At 45.8% G+C, this 17,967-nt stretch overlaps 1 protein-coding gene across 5 annotated transcripts in view; it reads left to right on the top strand.

The window, feature by feature from the left end:
• LOC309523956 (actin-binding protein WASF3-like) overlaps positions 1-13,110 on the top strand; it is a 68,715-nt gene extending 55,605 nt beyond the window's left edge. For 2 of the 5 annotated variants that reach the window (XM_082208259.1, XM_082208262.1), the window contains 6 exons: positions 4,809-4,962; positions 5,615-5,732; positions 6,443-6,618; positions 7,223-7,486; positions 10,298-10,689; positions 12,729-13,110. In XM_082208259.1, the coding sequence (XP_082064385.1) occupies positions 4,809-4,962; positions 5,615-5,732; positions 6,443-6,618; positions 7,223-7,486; positions 10,298-10,689; positions 12,729-12,886 (1,262 nt within the window). In that variant the 3' untranslated portion in view covers positions 12,887-13,110. Of the gene's footprint in view, positions 1-3,345; positions 4,158-4,808; positions 4,963-5,614; positions 5,733-6,442; positions 6,619-7,222; positions 7,487-10,297; positions 10,690-12,728 lie in introns of those variants that run through there. The other 3 variants (XM_082208261.1, XM_082208260.1, XM_082208263.1) reach the window with 3 other exon arrangements.
• Positions 13,111-17,967: the final 4,857 nt, after the last annotated feature.

The following is a 17,967-nucleotide window of genomic DNA, read 5'->3' as shown; positions in this document are numbered from 1 at the left end:
AGGAATGTTTTTGCCTGGCGCCTAAATACATGTAATGATGGCATCAGGCAAGTCTCTCTGGGGAGAGCATTCCACAATCAGGGAGCCACTACAGAAAGGACCCGTTCTCTTGTTGTCACCCTCTGAACTTCTCTGGAATGGGGGATATAGAGAAGGGCCTTAGATGACAAGCACAGGGTCGGGTCAGTTTGTATGGGGAGAGGTGATCCTTATAGTATTGAGCTCCAGAGCCATGTTATAGGTCAACACCAGAACTTTGAACTGGGTCCAGAAATTAATCAGAAGCCAGTACAGTTGTACCAGGATTGGTGATATATGCTCAAACCTACATGTTCTAGTGAGCAATCTGGCCTTTGCATTTTGCACCAGCTGAAGTTTCTGAACTGTCTTCAGAGGCAGCCCCACGTATATCACATTGCAGTAATCCAACCTAGAGGTTACCAGAGGAGGCCACAGAACTCAGGCTATCCCTGTCCAGATAGGGGCACAGCTGGGCCACCAGCCAAAGCTGACAGAAGGCATTCTACACCACCGAGGCCACCTGGGCCTTAAGCAACAGAATGGATCCAGGAGGGGAGTGTCTTCTTCTGTAAATGCATCTTCTTCTGTTTGTCCCCATGTCAGTTTCAGTTTATTGGTTACCGTATTTTTCGTCCTATAGGGCGCACCGGCCCATAGGACGCACCTCGTTTTTTGGGGGGAGGAATGAATAAAAAAATTTATTTTCCCCCCTCCGCCCTGGCTGCCGCCCCAAGCCTTGCGCTCACCTGCCCGAAGCACGGGGCACCCTCCGGAGGGCTCCCCGTGCTTTGGGCGACAGGCTGCCGCCCCAAGCCTCCCGCACCCGGCGGGACCTCCTGCCGGGCACGCGAGGCTTGCAGACACTCGCCCAAAGCACGGGGAGCCCTCCGGAGGGCTCCCCGTGCTTCGGGCGACAAGCTGCCGCCCCAAGCCTCGCGCACTTGGTGGGACCTCCTGCCGGGCGCGCAAGGCTTGCAGACACTCGCCCGAAGCACGGGGAGCCCTCCGGAGGGCTCCCCGTGCTTCGGGCGACAAGCTGCCACCCCAAGCCTCGCACACTTGGTGGGACCTCCTGCCGGGCGCGCAAGGCTTGCAGACACTCGCCCGAAGCACGGGGAGCCCTCCGGAGGGCTCCCCGTGCTTCGGGTGACAGGCTGCCGCCCCAAGCCTCGCGCACTCGGCGGGACCTCCTGCCGGGCGCTCAAGGCTTGCGGACACTCGCGGGGGCTGCAGGCTGCTGCTCGCAAGCCTTGTGAGCCCGTGGGAACTCCCACCGGGCTTGCAAGGCTTGCAGATAGCTTCCTGAAGCCTGGAGAGCGAGAGGGGTCGGTGCGCACCGATGCCTCTCGCTCTCCAGGCTTCAGCGAAAGCCTGCATTCGCCCCATAGGATGCACACACATTTCCCCTTCATTTTTGGAGGGGAAAAGGTGCGTCCTATGGTGCGAAAAATATGGTAATTTTTCTAGTAGGGCTGTTTCCCATACTATTTGGTACCTGACACCAAACCCTACATACATTAAGCAAAATAGAAACATTGCCACCCAACCCCCCAATCTTCCCCCCTCCCCCTCCCCCCCAATGTCTCAACAAATGAAACTGATTTGTAAAAATGTTACACAGAAAAAATACGAAAGACATTACACATACTTCTGTAAAACACGAAAATCTTTAATTAAAAAAAAGAAGAAGAATGGATCCAGGAGCACCCCCAAGCCACGTACCTGCTGCATAAGAGGGACTGTAACCCTCTCAAGAGCAGGTAATCTTCCACCTAACTGTTCTGGGGAACCACTCACTAACAGTCCTCAGTGGCTCAGTCTTCCCTCCATTGAGCTTCAGTTTGTTGGCTCTCATCCAGTCCATTACCGAGGCAAAACAGCGGTCCTGTACATCCACTGCATCACCTGCAGATGTACAGTGATACCTCGTGTTACAGACACTTCAGGTTACAGATTCCGCTAACCCATCTCTTCAGGATGAGAACAGAAATTGTGCTCTGGCAGCGAAGCAGCAGCAGGAGGCTCCATTAGCTAAAGTGGTGCTTCAGGTTAAGAACAGTTTCAGGTTAAGAACGGACCTCCGGAACGAATTAAGTACTTAACTGGAGGTACCACTGTAAAGGAGAAACAGAGTTGTCTGTCATTAGCATACTGCCAACAGTGTATGCCAAAACTCCAGATGACTCCATTCAGTGGTTCCATATAGATATTAAGCAACATGGGGCATAGAATTGAGCCCTGAGGGACACCATATTGAAGGCCCCATGGTGCTAAAAAAACACCAAAAAAAACAGTCCTCAAGCATCTCCCGCTGAAAACGACCCCCAAGTAGGAATGGAACCACTTCAAAACAGGGCTGCCGACCCACAACTCAGATAGCCTCGCCAGGAGGATACAGTGGGCTATATGTATGTGAGCAGGAATACACGTATGCAGGAATATTCCACTGTTGGAGCCCTCACTTGAAGTCTGAAATGGTACAGCCCAGATTTGCAGTGGCTAACATGTAATCCACCAGATGTTGTTGGATTCCAACTCCCATTCTCCCTGATATCTGGCCATGCTGGCTGGGGGGATGATGGGAGCTGTAGTCCAACAACATAAGGAGGAACACAGCCTCTTTGCTCCCTGTTTTAGATCCATATTTGCCACCCACCACTTAACCTTTTCAAAAGAGTGTAAGGGGTGTGAGCTCAGATGCACCAATAAAGGCAGATGTTAGATTTCTTGAGTATAATGCTGTTTCACTTATTCAACAATAGATAATAGTTCTAGTATTTGCTTTAACACAGTTATTTTCTATGCTAGCTGCCTGACACACACAACTCCCACCTTCGGTCTGTCCCTGGCTGATCAGACTCCAATGCCCCAACCAGTAATCAGCACAACACTATTACCTACTAGCAGATATCTCACAGAACAAGCAAAATGAGGCAGGCAGAAAACATCGGCACACTCTTGCTGGCTGGGAGAGAAGATCAGGCAGAGCAAGGAACATGCAATGCAATCCATCCTCTCTCTGCTTCTTCCTCTGTAGGTCTGCCCCTTCCTTGTACAGTGGATGCTTGGGTTGCGAATGTGATCCGTGCAGGAAGCATGTTCGCAACCCGCAGCGTTCGCAACCCGCAGCGCCATGTCTATGCACACGCGGGTTGCGATTTGACGCTTCTGCGCCTGCACAAGCACCGAAACCCAGAAGTAACCCGTTCCAGTACTTCCGGGTTTGGCACGGTGCACAACCCAAAATCGCTTAACAAAAAAGAGTCTGTAACCCAAGGTATGGCTGTACTTTGATGATAGGCCTGGGAAGTTCTTGCCAGTTTTTTTAAAAAAAATCAATCTTGTTAAAAAAATTGAAAACAGGAACCTTCAGTTTAGCCTCATGAACAGCTGTCTAATCTCCCCATCTGCCATTTCCGTTAATCAGAAAATTGCCATCCTCCCACAAATCATACTGACCCCCTGCTTTCCTAGCAACCTTAATCTTTTTCAGAAATCTGATGAAGTAATTGCTTGTGTTCTACCACCCCTCAGTAGTGGAGCTGGATAACTGCTGCTTCTTGGAAAGCGTAGGTGATGCAGAAAGCACAGAATATCCTGGGGGGTGTTGTTGTTGCTATAGCAATTTATCACCTGCCCTTTTGCCCAAGGTCCCAGGGCAGGTGCTTTGGCTGATTGGATACAGCTGGGGTGTGGGTGTTGGCCAAGGTCCTGCTTTGCTATAAAAGCAAGCGCTGCCGCACTTTCCGCCTTGGGAGCAGACCTACAGAAGACGGCGTGGGCTGGTTTGCACCATTCCAGCCCCTGGCCTGGTCTGCTCTCCAAGCCAGCAAGAGGGTGCTGAGCTTTTTTTATTGCCTCGGGCTCATTTATCCTGTGAGGTGAATCAGGGGTGGGGAACCTCTGGCCCTCCAGGTGTTTTTGGACTCCCAATTTCCATTGCCCCAGGCAATGTGGCCAATGGTCAGGGGAGAAAGTCCAGCTACATCTGGAGGGCCACAAGGTTCCCCACCCCTGAAGTAACAGGGTCTTTGTAGAAAGTATGCTTGTACTTATAGCACATTTTAAATTCTGCAAGAATTCTCAAAGCAGAGATCATCACTGCAGTTTTCATGGTTCCACTCTCGATGCCGCTTGTAAGTAAGTAAATGTGAGATAACAGCTGTCTAAATCTTAGGGTTACGATCTTTAAGTCTCAATTGTATGAATTGTATGCACATTTACCTGGAAGTAAGTCTCTGGCTGAACTCAGTGAGACTTCCTTTTGAGTAGATTGCATAGGATTGTTAGTTCATTAACTGGTTATATTGATTACCCATTGTTAATTACTTTTAATTGTATTAAATATTTAACTTGCTTTTTCTGTATTTAAACTGTTTCCCCCCTGTGTTTATATTACAAAAAATTATCATAGCGAATTACAGCATTTTTATTTTTATTTTTTAAAGTGTTTGTATTCTGTCAAACCTAGCTCTTGAGAGATGGGGGAGATTATGATCTGGCAGGCAGGAGTTTTAGGTTTCAGTAGGTGGTGGGATTCTGTCTTTAATCTTGCGCTCTCGCTCTCTCCCCCCCCCCCGTGTTTAAATATTTAAAATACTGGTTATAACGAATTGCAGTATAGTGTAAAGCATTACCTGCCTTGAGATGGTAGGATAAGCATGGGAATCATCGCACCAAAGAACCAGTGCGTGACTTGTAGGAAACAAAACCCGCATTGTGTGTTGGGATTGCGGGTGCGCAGTGTTGAGTTTCATCCTTTTCACGTTTCTGCCTTGCATTTCCAGTCTCGCTGCAGGATATCAACATGCGGAAAGCTTTCAAGAGCTCCACCATTCAGAACCAACAGGTGGTGTCTCGCAATTCCATCCCAAACCCTGTGATGGAGATGTACCAGCGGTGTGATAAGCCCCCACCGCTCAACATCCTTACTCCTTACAGGTAGGGCATTTGGCAAAAGAGTCTCTGTTACTAAGTCTGTACCCATTTGGGGAGTCTAATAAGTTTAAAAGAAATTGTCCCGTGATGGTTAGCTTTTGCAGTTTAGGTGTTCCTTCATAGCAATGTGAATGTTTTCCTTATTGATAATTTACCATATTTTTCACTCTATCAGACGCACCCGACCATAAGACGCACCGAGTTTTAGAGGTGGACAACAAGAAAAAAAATATTATCTCCCTCTCTACTCAGCACGTCTCCAGCGAAGCAGCAGAAGAAACGGAGCCCCTTCCATTTCTCCTGCCGCTTCGCTGAAGGGGTGCTGTGCAGAGAGGGAAAGCTACGCAGCGCCTCTCCAGTGAAGCGAAGCCAGGAGAGCAAGAGGGATCGGTGCACACCGATCCCTCTTGCTCTCCTGGCTTCAGCAAAAGCTGTGCAGCCTGCATTCGCTCCATAGGACACACACACATTTCCCCTTACTTTTTAGGAGGGGGAAAGTGCGTCTTATAGAGTGAAAAATACAGTATTCTCTTGGAGGTGTGTGGGGTTTTTTTACAATCAAGTGGTGTATAAATTTTATGAAATAAAAATTAAAATAGTTCTCTCTCTCTACCTCTCCCTCCCCCCTCAATCCCCCCCAACTTGCTCTTTCTAGAGATGACAAGAAAGACGGTTTGAAGTTTTACACGGACCCTTCATATTTCTTCAACTTGTGGAAAGAGAAGATGCTGCAGGCAACAGAGGACAAGAGGAAAGAGAAACGCAGGCAGAAGGTACATTTTTGTGAAGGGGGAATATATAGGAGTTGGGATTCAGGTAGTCTCTCTACAGAGCACGTAAGCAGATAATCTGCCTGTCTAGAGATGATTGAAAGAGAATTCTCACACCCCACCGGAGATTAAATGCTAAATAAATGGTTGATTACAAAAAGTTTTAATTGGGTTTTGATTAAATGTGCAATTCATTGTTACTGCTTTGAATTTTATTGTGTTATTATCTTTCTTAGTGGATGGTGAATAATGCTTTTTGTAGGGTAGGGTAGGGGGCACTGGGGATGAGTGTACAGAATCAAGGGGGCAGTGACCCCACTGTTATAGAATAACCTAGACAACCTCAGAATACAGGTGTGTGACCACATTTTTGAATCACCTGCATTATGAAAAAACAAACAAAGCACAGATCTCAGTAAATAAGGAGTGTGTTGAGCTGAAAGGATTCTCACCTTTTGTTGTGCTGGGGTTTGTTTGTTTTTTTGTAAGGAATTATTTACATATGGGAAACTCAAATACACACACACACACACACACACACACACACACACACACAAAAAGAAACCCTCAGACTCTGCAGCCTGAAGGTGGTGTATTCTGTTTTTACCCCTTGGGGATTCTGTTCCATTGTGGAGGCCAGCCAAGCCTTACAATTCACATCAGTAGCAGAAAGGTGGTTGACACAGCAGATACTTTACTCTGTTTCTCTACAGGAGCAGCGGCTGGTTGAAGACTCCACCAGGGAAGTGAAGAAAGTGCGAAAGGCTCGCAACCGGCGGCTGGAATGGAACATGATGGCATACGATAAGGAATTCCGGCCCGATAACAGGTTCTCACCATCCCCATATCACATGGCCTCATCGGAAGGATCACTGTCCCCAGATAATAGGCAGGTTTTATGTATTACACGCTTTGCTCTATCTTTTTTCTTTCTTTTGCTGTTTTTGGGCTTGATTATTGTTTGACTTATTATTATTTTTCTGGATGCTTTTATTGCTCACAACAGCAAGGGTTCTGATCTGACTAGCTGGAGGTTCAGGGAAATGAGGCCTTTTGAGAAACTCTCCCCCTGCCCCAAATAAAAAAACAACAATGTTTGTTGCTCTGGGGCTGCTGAATCATTGCATGGGCTTTGCTTCTGCATTCACATGATGCTGAGATGAGAAGTCAGTGTGCTCTTTGGAGCACAAGTTAGGAGTACTTAAACCCCTATTGAAGGCTAATCTCTTAAACTGTGGTGCTAACTTCCTAATCCATGCCTGCTCCATCCTTGCTGCATGTGTGTGTTCCTTTTAGAGTGTGTGTGCATGCGTGTGCGTGTGTAAATGTGTGTGTGTGCGCGCGCGCACGCACACACACACGCACATACACACACACCATGCCTTGATCCCAGCAGCTAATAGATGTCATCTTAATTTTCCCTTCAATTTGGCTCCTTCCATCCACCCACCCCATTCAGGAGTACAACCTTTTGGTGTTTTTGTGTGTGACAGATCTTATGCGTCAGATGCAGCTGATCACTCATACCCGGCCAGCCCTAACCATCCTGCCCAGCAGATATTAGCTCCAGCCTCACACCTGTCAGCAGACAACAAAGAGGTCATCCTGGTGGCTAACCAGGCCCAGGAACATGTCTACAGGCCCTCAGCAGCAGGAAGCCGGCAGAACAGTCTCAACCGGGTCCAACAGCCCCATGTACCGCAGCCGTCAGAGACTATGCTAAATGGACCGAGGCCTCAGATAGTCAAGGATTATGGGTATGGATTCCTGCCTGCTTTCCTTCCCCTGTTAGGTTTGGCTTTCTGCTTTCAGAAAGAGAGTTTGGCACTTTCTAAAGCTACCAGGGTATTGATAGTGTAGGAAACTTGTGTAGGAAAGGTGTTGAGAAGCAGAATGCAGTCAGATCCATGGATAGCCAAGGAGCTGGGAAACTTGACCCCAACCCCTTTCTTTGCCATTGATTTATTTTTTATTTTTGGTATGGCCAAGCTCAAGTTTCCACCCTTTGGTGTCCACATTGGAAAGCAGCTGGTCCAGAGATCAGATGATTACAAGGAATACAGTTGTATTCATCAATCCTGGGAAACATGAGGAAAATATAAGTATTCCTCTTTTACTACATTTGTTGGAAGATCATATGGGTTTTCCCCATGGTAGGGCAGGCTTGTATTCTGTAAAACCAGCTGGCAACAATATGGTTGCGCAGAGGCTGCTCATTGGTACAGTAATGTGAGTGACAATCTAAATCCTACCAGGACTCCCAAGAGAGAACTTGATTGTATATTCATCACTGTTCATCCTTTCATGTAAATGCCAGCCAGCATCCATTTCGCCCAGCCTGGGAAAGCGCTGGCATCTGAAACAGCACTGAATGCTGCTGGCTTTCTCTGGTGGCCACAAGGGCAAGCTGACTTCACTCCGTTAGGCTCAGCAAGAATCCCCTATCATTTCCCTGCACCCTTTACTCACCTAGCTCCTTTTCCCTTGATTAAGTTCTCTCCCAGTTGTTCCTAGTCTTTGTCATTACTCAGTAAATGAATGCTGAAAACTTGGCTTAAGAGCCAAATTCTGCCATTCCCATGCTGCTCTTGACCCCCTTTTGCATGGAGGCCCATGGGCAGAATTTACTCCCTCATTGTTAAGTAAGTTGGCATGTAAATTCTTGCAAATTATTTTTTTCCTCCTTTGGAAGAAGAGGTATCCCCATTGGAAAAATTAAACCATGTGCAAGTCCTTGTAGGATCAATGGCTAAGGGCTGATATGTAATGAGCTTCAAAAGCCAGGCTTAAAAAAAGACCAAGGGGGCTGCATAGAAAATATAGAAATGCAATAGGCTGACAACTATAGCTGGATGATCTGTAAAATGTGAAATAGCACTTCTAGACAAACGGCTTATCCATACTTACCTTTTGCCCTGCACTTTACAGCAACAGGTCCTTGCTTCAAAGCTCCATGTCCAAGTGTCCTTTTCCTCTCAGGACTTTTCCCTGCAAAAACCTGTTCTTTAAAGCTGAAGTGCAACAATTCAGGTTTTCCGTGGATTGCTATTTGCTCTGATTCACTGGTAAAGAGTGGGTTTTTGCAGGGAAATCTCCGGGGGTGGGGAAGCGGGGAGTTCTCAGATATGGAGCTTTAAAGTGCACTCCATGCCAGGGAAGTGTGGAGGAAAGGTAAGTGTGAATGAGCCCTATGTGTGCAAACAACGGACTGTCTTTTTCAGGACTATGGACAGCAGACAGCGAGAGAGCAGTTACTTCTCCTATGAGATTTTTGTCTGGAAAGGGGTTTTATTGAATTCGCCAGTCAGTTTTTCACCATTCAGATTGTTGTCCAAACAGACACAATTAGTATTAAACATGTATGCCAACTGAGCATGAGATTTGATAGTAGTGAGTACATTTGGGAAGCTCATCTGAATGCTAGTTGTGAGGAATCACAGGTGGGGAGAGTGCTGTTGTACGCAGATCCTGCTTGCTGTGAGATCTGTGAGATCAATATGGTGGACTAAATGGACTGATTCAGCAGGACTTTTCTGATGTGTGTGTGTGTCATTTTTTATTTTTTAAAATCTCCTTAGATGCTCCTGTTAGAAGGTATAGTGGTTAATGATAACCAACGTGAAATGGTTTTATGCAACCTAATTATTGTATTAATTGGGAAAGGGCCATAGCTTAGTGGTGCAGCATCTGCTTAGCATGCAGAAGGTCCCTGGTTCATTCCCTGGCATTTTTGGAGGGGACTGGAAGAGTCCCCTGCCTGAAACCCTGGAAAGCCACTTCCAGGCAGCATACATAACATGCAGTAGCATTTCCTTTTTACCCCTTCTCCAAAAATTAAGAGGTTTTAGTATAGTTTACTATGGTCCCTCAGTCTTTACTGGTTAACTGCTTGCCTAGGATAACAAAAGGTTTTTGCACATCTTGGTGGGTCATGAGTTGGGCAAGCTCAGCACAGGAGTTTGTTAGCAACTGGACTTTCTTGCACTAGTACTGGTTGCCATTCTGTATCTGGGTGCCTGCCATGTCTGAGTACTGTGAAAATTCCCATGTATGTGGGACTGTATCTGCTCTAGTTTGCTTACTTGGAGGGAGGAGCTGCCTTTAACCATAGCTCTAGTTCCAAAGTTGTGCAGCAGTTAAGAAGGGCTAAACTTAAAATAGCCTAATTCTGTGACTTGAGCCGCTCATTTGTTTTTGTTTCCATTTTATTATACATGCAATAAAGTAAAACAAAATATCCATAAAGAATCTTAGCAGTTATAAGGTTGATCACTATTTTTCGATCATTTCCAAAGATAACACCTTCCAGATAACAAAGTAGAAATATTTTCAGTTCTAACAGTGAACAATATTAGAAACATTAGCCTTTTGAAACAGATTTTCAAAATGTTTGTATCTGAGAGAGTTCCAAAAGATGTGTCTGTAATTCACTTTACTCCATCCACGTAATCTAGCATTTATCTGATGCCAACCTATATATTAAGTTTAACTTGTAGTTTTTGTATGTGTGCCATGTTTGATTGGACCAGAGTCTGTTTCAAATTGTCTCTTTCCCTTTCTCGTTTCAGCCCCCAGCAAGTGCCAATGGCCGAGTACTTTGTGCCACCTGCTCCCCCTCCCCCTCCCCCGGTGATACCCTCCGCTCAAACTGCCTTTGACAGCCCTATCTCTGCCCCTCCCACCATGGCGCCCAGTGCAGCTGCCACTGCTGCTCACTCCTCTTACGCACCTTCCCCTCCACCGGCCCCACCTTGCCCCTACTCTGCTTCTCCCCCTCAGACTGGCCCTATGGGGCCCCCCGTTGCACCTCCGCCCCCTCCCCCTGGACCCCCAACGATTACCACCTCACCAGCTCACTTGGCCTCTCCCCCAGCCATGACGGTTGAACCACGGAAGCCTCAGTTCCCGCTGATACCAATGAGTGATGCCAGGAGCGACCTGCTTGCTGCAATTCGTAGAGGTGAGCACCGGCTTTTTCTGTATGACAATATTCCCTCCCACAAAGAGTCCACATTTTTATTTATTTGTTTGCTTTTGAAGTTCTAAAGGGTAAAAATAAAGTGATTGGAAGCCATTAAACAATGCTCATCCAAACAGCATGTACAGGCATCAGTGCTTCCAATAGTACCTTCCATGGCGCCCATGAAAGGTCTCAGTAAATATCTCATCCAAATCCACCATTTGTGAGAGGCTGGCTGCTCTTCCGCCTCAGTTCCTGTTTGCATTGGCTTGACCTCTCGTTCTCCTTAAACAGGAGACTTATAGAGTGCTTGTCTTTGTGAGTGAGCATGGTGTATGATGACTGATGTAGATGTATTTTATCCCCTTAATGGGATCCAAGCCCACTCCATTTTGTGGTCATGCCTCTTTTTCTGCTGTTTTAGTTGTGGTAGTCATTTTCTTTTATGCCATGCTCTATGGTGGCTATTTTTGTGGCTGGTGCCCACACCACATTTTCAGAATTCCAAAGGTACCCAATGGTCCCAAAATGTTGGCTGCCCTTTAACGAATGCAGAATTACCGTATTTTTCGCTCTATAACACGCACCAGACCATAACACGCACGTAGTTTTTAGGAGGAAAACAAGAAAAAAAAATATTATAAACGAAACAGTGGATGTATGATTTTTGTGGTTCATGCTGTGGCCACAGACATGTGATCTGACAGTGAGTTTGGAGTAGCCCAATGCAAAAATCCTGAGGATCCATGTGGATCCATGTTTTGTAACCACGTTTTTGCACCACTGCGATCCCAGGCAACAGTGGGTGCGTGATTTTTTTGGTGCAAGATGTAGCCATGGACATGCTATGTGATCTGATGGTGAATTTGGGGTGACCCAGTGCAAAAATCCTGAGGATCCATGTGGATCCATGCTTTGTAACCACGTTTTAAGTGGGGAGGGAAGGAAAAGCACCCAAGGGACAAGGAGCACACGTGGGGGGTGTGGAGAAGGATGCTGCTAATAATGCTATTTAGCAAGCTGAGTGGGGAGGAGAGAGGGACAGAGAGCCTGCCTGCTTTAAAGGAGCCAACCGGACAGGAGCCGCTTACACTCGTGTAAACGGCTCCTATCCTCTCCCGCTTTGCTCCTTTAAAGCAAGCAGGCTCTCTGTCCCTCTCTCCTCCCCACTCAGCGGCTCTTCTCCCGCTTTGCTGTTTCAAAGCGAGCCACGGAGGAGGGAAGGAAGGGGATCCTCTGCTCACAACTGCAGCAGATCCCCCCCGCCACCCGTAGGCATTCGCTCCATAACACGCACAGACATTTCCCCTTACTTTCTAGGAGGGAAAAAGTGAGTGTTATGGTGCAAAAAATACGGTAATTAGTATCAAACAAATAAAGTGACTGGGAAGGGATGGAGATTTGTTTTGGCCAGGCTTGTACAAATTGATCACTGTTCCACAATTCCATCTACTCCCACCTTTCCATGGCTAGGAGGAGAAGTGAAGCTCCATTTCCCTCTACAATTGGGGAGGAAGCAATGCCCATTGTTTGTGCTGAGCTGTGGAGGGTTCAGTGCAACTGCAGGGGAAATCTCAGTCCAACCTCTGTAGCTCCAAGCTGGAAATGGAAGCTAGAGGTGGATGTCTAGGTAATCAGGCCCTTTGGCACCAGGTGCCAAGACAAGCCCCAGATTTTCCTCTGCCTTCAGCAAGGAAAAATGGGTGGATAATGGCCACTCAAGCTTCCTAACAGCAAAACAAGCCCAGCTCAAAATTTGGAACTAGAGGTTGGTGGGGATCGCCCCTGCTGTTGTGCTGGGCTTCTCGAGGTGATCTATTCCTGCATTTCAGGGTGTTAGATTTACTGACCCTTTGGGTGCCTTCCAGCTCTACAGATTTGTTTCTAAGCTCAGTGTTGCTGCTGGGACCCCAGTTGGGACTTGGGAAGGGAACAGGGATTGTCTTTCATGGCTTGGAGTCTCAGTGTGAAGTCAGGTCCCAGCAACACACCTGCTCAGAAGCCAGTCCTCCAAAGTATTTCTTCCTTTGCAAATGCAGGGATTCAACTCCGGAAGGTCCAAGAACAATGGGAGCAAGAGGCAAAGAAAGAGCCTGTGGGCAACGACGTGGCGACAATCCTCTCCCGCAGAATCGCCGTCGAGTACAGTGAATCAGATGATGACTCGGAGCTGGACGAGAATGAATGGTCAGATTGAGAAGGGGCAGAGTTCTGCCTTGGGGAGGATTCCAAGTTATTTTTGGCACCTTTCCACAGCCAGGTGTGTGTATGTGTGTGATCCGGTGCCCCTGCGGGTAAATTCCAGCTGCTGCCAGCAGCTCATGTTCAGTGAGCTTTGCTTTCATGCCATGTTGCACTGTTGAAATTTTTTTAAGGTGGCCTCTTTGTGGGCAAGTGTGCATTAGTGACTTTTGTCTTTTGGGGGAAAAAGCATTTGGTGGTGGTAGACCAGCAGTTGACCATTTTTTCCTCCAGGTGTGAGAAATGGAATTTTAGTCTTTGAAAGTCCTGGAAAAGCTAAAACAACAACCACAACTCACTCCTGGTTCGGTTGTCATTGTGGTCTATTACAGCTTAAGATATGGTCTCAGAGATAACATGCAGATTGAGGGAGCAGTCGAACACAAGAGACAAAGTTTTAAGCTTATTTAAGCAGATGCACTTTCCATGCTCCTGGGTATGAGTGGGAAGCCTTCTATCTGTGTAGAGTACTGCCATGTGGTGTCATGGGTTAGAGGAATGTGCTTTTACACACTTGTAAAATTTCCTCTATGGATTAACATTTTAGAGGCAAGTTCCAGAGAAGTAGCCATGTTAGTCTATTGTGACAAAAGCAACAGAGTTCTGTGGCACTTTAAATTATCATGATGTCAGCTTTCAGGTGTCAAAGGTCACTTCATCACATGCATGGGAAGTCACTTAAGAAGGTACAGAGAGAACTAAAACATGTTGTTGTCGCTGGTTACAAAGTAGGGTTAAAACATAGCAGTAAGGTGTATTTCACTGTGCAGACTGCCAGTCAATACCAGAGCCAATTGAGTGAATATAAGTCATTATAAGAGCATAAGAAGAGCCTGCTGGATCAGACCAATGGCCCATCTGGTGCAGCATTCTGATCTCACACTGGCCAATCAGATGCTTATGGGAAGCCCAAAAGCAGGACTTGAGGGCAATAGCACTCTGCCCTCCTATGATTCCCAGTAACTGGTATTCAGAGTCATTGTGGTATTAATGATATAGGCAGTTTTACTAAATATAAGGCATTGCAGAACCTAGTAAGTGCACCGTGTTAGACAACAACCACTTTATTCTGTCTGTACTAAGGGATAAGAACATGGAAGTGATCATATCATGCATGTGACAAAGTGAACTCTGATCCACTAAAACACCTGTTTAGGCAACCATTCCCCTGAATACAACCTGTGATTTCATTGCTTTAACTGTTCCTTAAAAAAAAAAAAAAACCCACCCCAACTGTGTTTATTGTTATTCTTTTTAATGGTTTAGTGCTTGGGGCTTGAGCTACAATTCTATCTGCACTTTTCTGAAAGCCAGTCCCACTGATTATAGCAGGACTTACTTCAGGGTAAACTCAAATTAGAAAGCACTGCACATGAAGAGTAACTGAAGTTGAATTTATGGCCAGTTCCTTATTAAACACTGCTCCCAAGTTGTGACAAAGTGCTGTTTGCATGTGGTATCACTGTTTGGCCCTTGGCATGGTAAACAGAAACAAACAAAAATGAAAGGTCAAAATGGTAAAATAGCTTGCTTTGCATAATGTATCCACCTTTCCAAAGTCAGTTTTTCTTGGTTGAGAATCACTGCCAAGTGCCTCCATCTTTCCATTCTGAAACCAGAGGGAAATCTCGGTTTTGTCTTGGCTCTGATGCTCGTAACTTCTGTTCCAAGCATTGCTCAAACATCCGTCTCAATACTTCCCCTTCAGCTTGGGGTTGCAGACAAAGGGCTCTCCCCTCCCCAAATCTCAGCTGCAGAGGAGGTTGGGGCCCCTCTTCTCACCCTTGCCAAAGAGTAGCGGAGCAATCACCGTGGAGTTGGTGGTAGATAGAATTGCGGACCCTCCTCTGTGACATCAGGATAGAAAATGTGGGGGAAATAAGGTGGTGGGCCAGTCAGGTATGGTGTTGGTTGTGTTTGCAAGCTGTTTGGGATTATTAGCCGTTTTAGAGATAAATAGGTAATAATAGAAAACAATTTCCGTAGAATGGTTGGGGCAGTGGGGTTGGGAAGTTACCACTACAGTGTTCAAAGGTTAGCCCTGTGCATTATGTGTCTAGCAAACAACTGGGTGCACTTTAGGGATGATACCTTATGTAACAACATCATAATAAGCTAAGCGTTCCCTGTGATTGGTTATTGTTGTACTGTATAGTGGCTTTGATATGAAGCATCTATTAAAAGGGTTAGGTTCATTTCTTCTCCCTCTCACCTATATTATTCTAGAAGAATATATGTTAGCATTTATTTTCAAAGAATATATCTGCATAGTGAAGAGATGTATTTGTTAAGCTTTTATTTTGTGTTGATTAGTTAACGTAGTTGCTAGGTCCTAGGAGCTCTGATTTGGGCAGAGGTGTTGAACAGCTTCCTCTTAAAGATTGATCAGATAGGCAGAGTTCTGAATCAGAATTCAAAGGCTGCATTTAAAGGCTTGACTTGCTCATACATGTGACAAGAACAGGAAAGGTTGTGTGGAATATTTTGTTCCCCCTTTCATTATAACATCTGAGGGTGGCAGGAGGCAGAGAGGACAGATTTCTCTCTCAGCAGAAGGTCCAGGAAAATCCATATTAAAAGTATTGGGACTAAATTAAATCCATATTAAAAGATTAAATCCATATTAAAAGTATTGGGACTAAATTTGGATATACATGTGGTAAAACGATATGGCGGGTAAACTGGTCCCATGTTGTTCAGGGCTCTATATACAAATAGTAACACCTTAAACTAGGCCCCATTAGCAAATTGGCAACCAGAGCAGTTTCTGAGCACAGGTGCTCTCTGTTAGCAAGGTCTCACTCCTGTCAACAATCTTACTGTAGCATTCTGCACTACCTGCAGCTTCTGGGATCAAGCTGCCAAACTGAACAGTTGATTCTTTGCAAGTGCAGAACTCCCTTGACATTCTTTTTTTCTAAATCGAGGTTCTGAAACATGATGCCACTGAGAGACAAAGTAAACAGCTTTGCCATCACTGTACTCTGCTTGCCTCTTACCTTGTTTTTCAGTGGTAGCCAATGCCCATTGAGACTGGTAGGATGGAAGGCAGGGAGGCCAACTGTAGGTGGAGCTAGAGCTCATGTCAGGCCCAGATTATTAATTCTCTTTCTGACCCCACCTCCCTCCCTGCTGAGCTGTAAGTAAGCAGGGATGCAGGCTGGAAGCACACTGAGGTTGGTGGTGCTCGGCCCCATTCATCCTAACGGACCAGCCTGCACTGATGTTTCTTCTGGCTTATGAGCTTCCACCTACTAACATGAGATTCTGTGCACTTCTTCACAGATAGGACAAAATCAAGTAAAACTAAATAGTCTTTCTCACTCTGCCTTTGTCACCCAACAGGACCAGGCATCTATCTCTGCAAGGTTGGAAGCAATGATTAATTTGCATACTAAAATTTTAGACTGTAATTTGCCCCCACCCAGGTCTTTGTGGTAAGGGGGGGGGGGAATAATCAATTGATGGCATCTGGCTATCACAGAATTCAAGCTTCTTGTGGCAGGATTTATGTGTCACTATTAGTCTCTTTTTGGGTTAGGCATCAATTAATGCAGCATTATATACAGCAAAGGATGCGGGTGGCGCTGTGGGTAAAACCTCAGTGCCTAGGACTTGCTGATCGCATGGTCGGTGGTTCGAATCCCCGTGGCAGGGTGAGCTCCCGTCTTTCGGTCCCAGCTCCTGCCCACCTAGCAGTTCGAAAGCACCCTTAAGTGCAAGTAGATAAATAGGTACCGCTTTATAGCGGGAAGGTAAACGGCGTTTCCGTGTGCTGCACTGGTGCTGGCTCGCCAGAGCAGCTTCGTCACGCTGGCCACGTGACCCGGAAGTGTCTGCGGACAGCGCTGGCTCCTGGCCTCTTAAATGAGATGAGCGCACAACCCTAGAGTTTGTCAAGACTGGCCCATGCGGGCAGGGGTGCCTTTACCTTTATATATAGCAAACTATACTGGGAACAGTACTACTGAATTAAGCTTCACAGTTTAGAGCAGCTGCTGAAGAATACAATCTGTAAAAAAGGCTTCCTTCTCATTCTTTTTGGGTGCCTCTGCCAAAAGTTAAGCCAGGCAGGGTTATGCAACCCCCAGCATTCAAAAATTCCTTTAAAAAGATAATAAGGCCCATTTCATATTTAAACTGCTCCATCTCAATTGGCAGTCCCTCATTAATTTATCTATTTATTTCACAAAATTTATACATCACTTGGTTGTTTTGCTTTTTAAAAAACAAACAGCAAGCCATAAAGTGGTTTTCAAGAATAATAAAAACAATGGCATTATTAGTTTAAAACAACTATTTAAACATTCAGAAATAATTAAATTAATTAATAATTAAATCAGCAACATGCTAAAAACCAAATTAAAACCCGTGCCGACATTCTTACCTGTCTGAATAGGCTGGCCTATTCATCATCAGGAATGCAAATTTATAGGACGTAACTTTGCTGTTAGCTTCATGATTGCAGTAATTAATATTCATCTGGCCCCTCCCTGGAGTTCTGTTGCATGCCCCTGAGCATGGCAGGAGTGGCAGCTGCCATCCCCATCACACAGCTCTGTGTGATTGAGGCGCTTACTGATTGTACAGGCATTAAATAACTAAACAAATAAAGAAAGAAATAAGGTGGGTGGGTAGGAAGAACTGTATTTAGATTCAGGCATCATCAAACAAGAGATTCTTCTTGTCTTCATCCTCACATTGTGAAATGGATTTGAAAGTTCACTTTGGGATTGCATATAACCCTGTTTGAATTTCTAAGTAACCAAAGCAGAGTGATTACAACAACCCCAGACATTTTGATACCTGATCGTGAGTGTGTGTGTGTGTGTGTGTGTGTCTTTCTTTCTCTCTCTCCCTCTCCCTCCCCACTCTACAATTCCCTGTTCAGAAGCTGAGTGAATTCACAGTTGAATCTTGCTTCAACACTGGTGTTTACAATATAGTATCCTGCACCGCAGCTGGGGGCTAGAGTAGGCAGAGGAGGTGGTGTGACATACACAACATGAAATTTCCAATAAAGTAGTAAAGGAACTG

Source organism: Podarcis vaucheri, assembly GCF_965113315.1.
Source record: "Podarcis vaucheri genome assembly, chromosome: Z".
NCBI lineage: Eukaryota > Metazoa > Chordata > Lepidosauria > Squamata > Lacertidae > Podarcis > Podarcis vaucheri.
The sequence above is the reverse complement of the archived record's forward strand: the minus strand, read 5'-3'. Positions and strand labels throughout refer to the sequence as shown.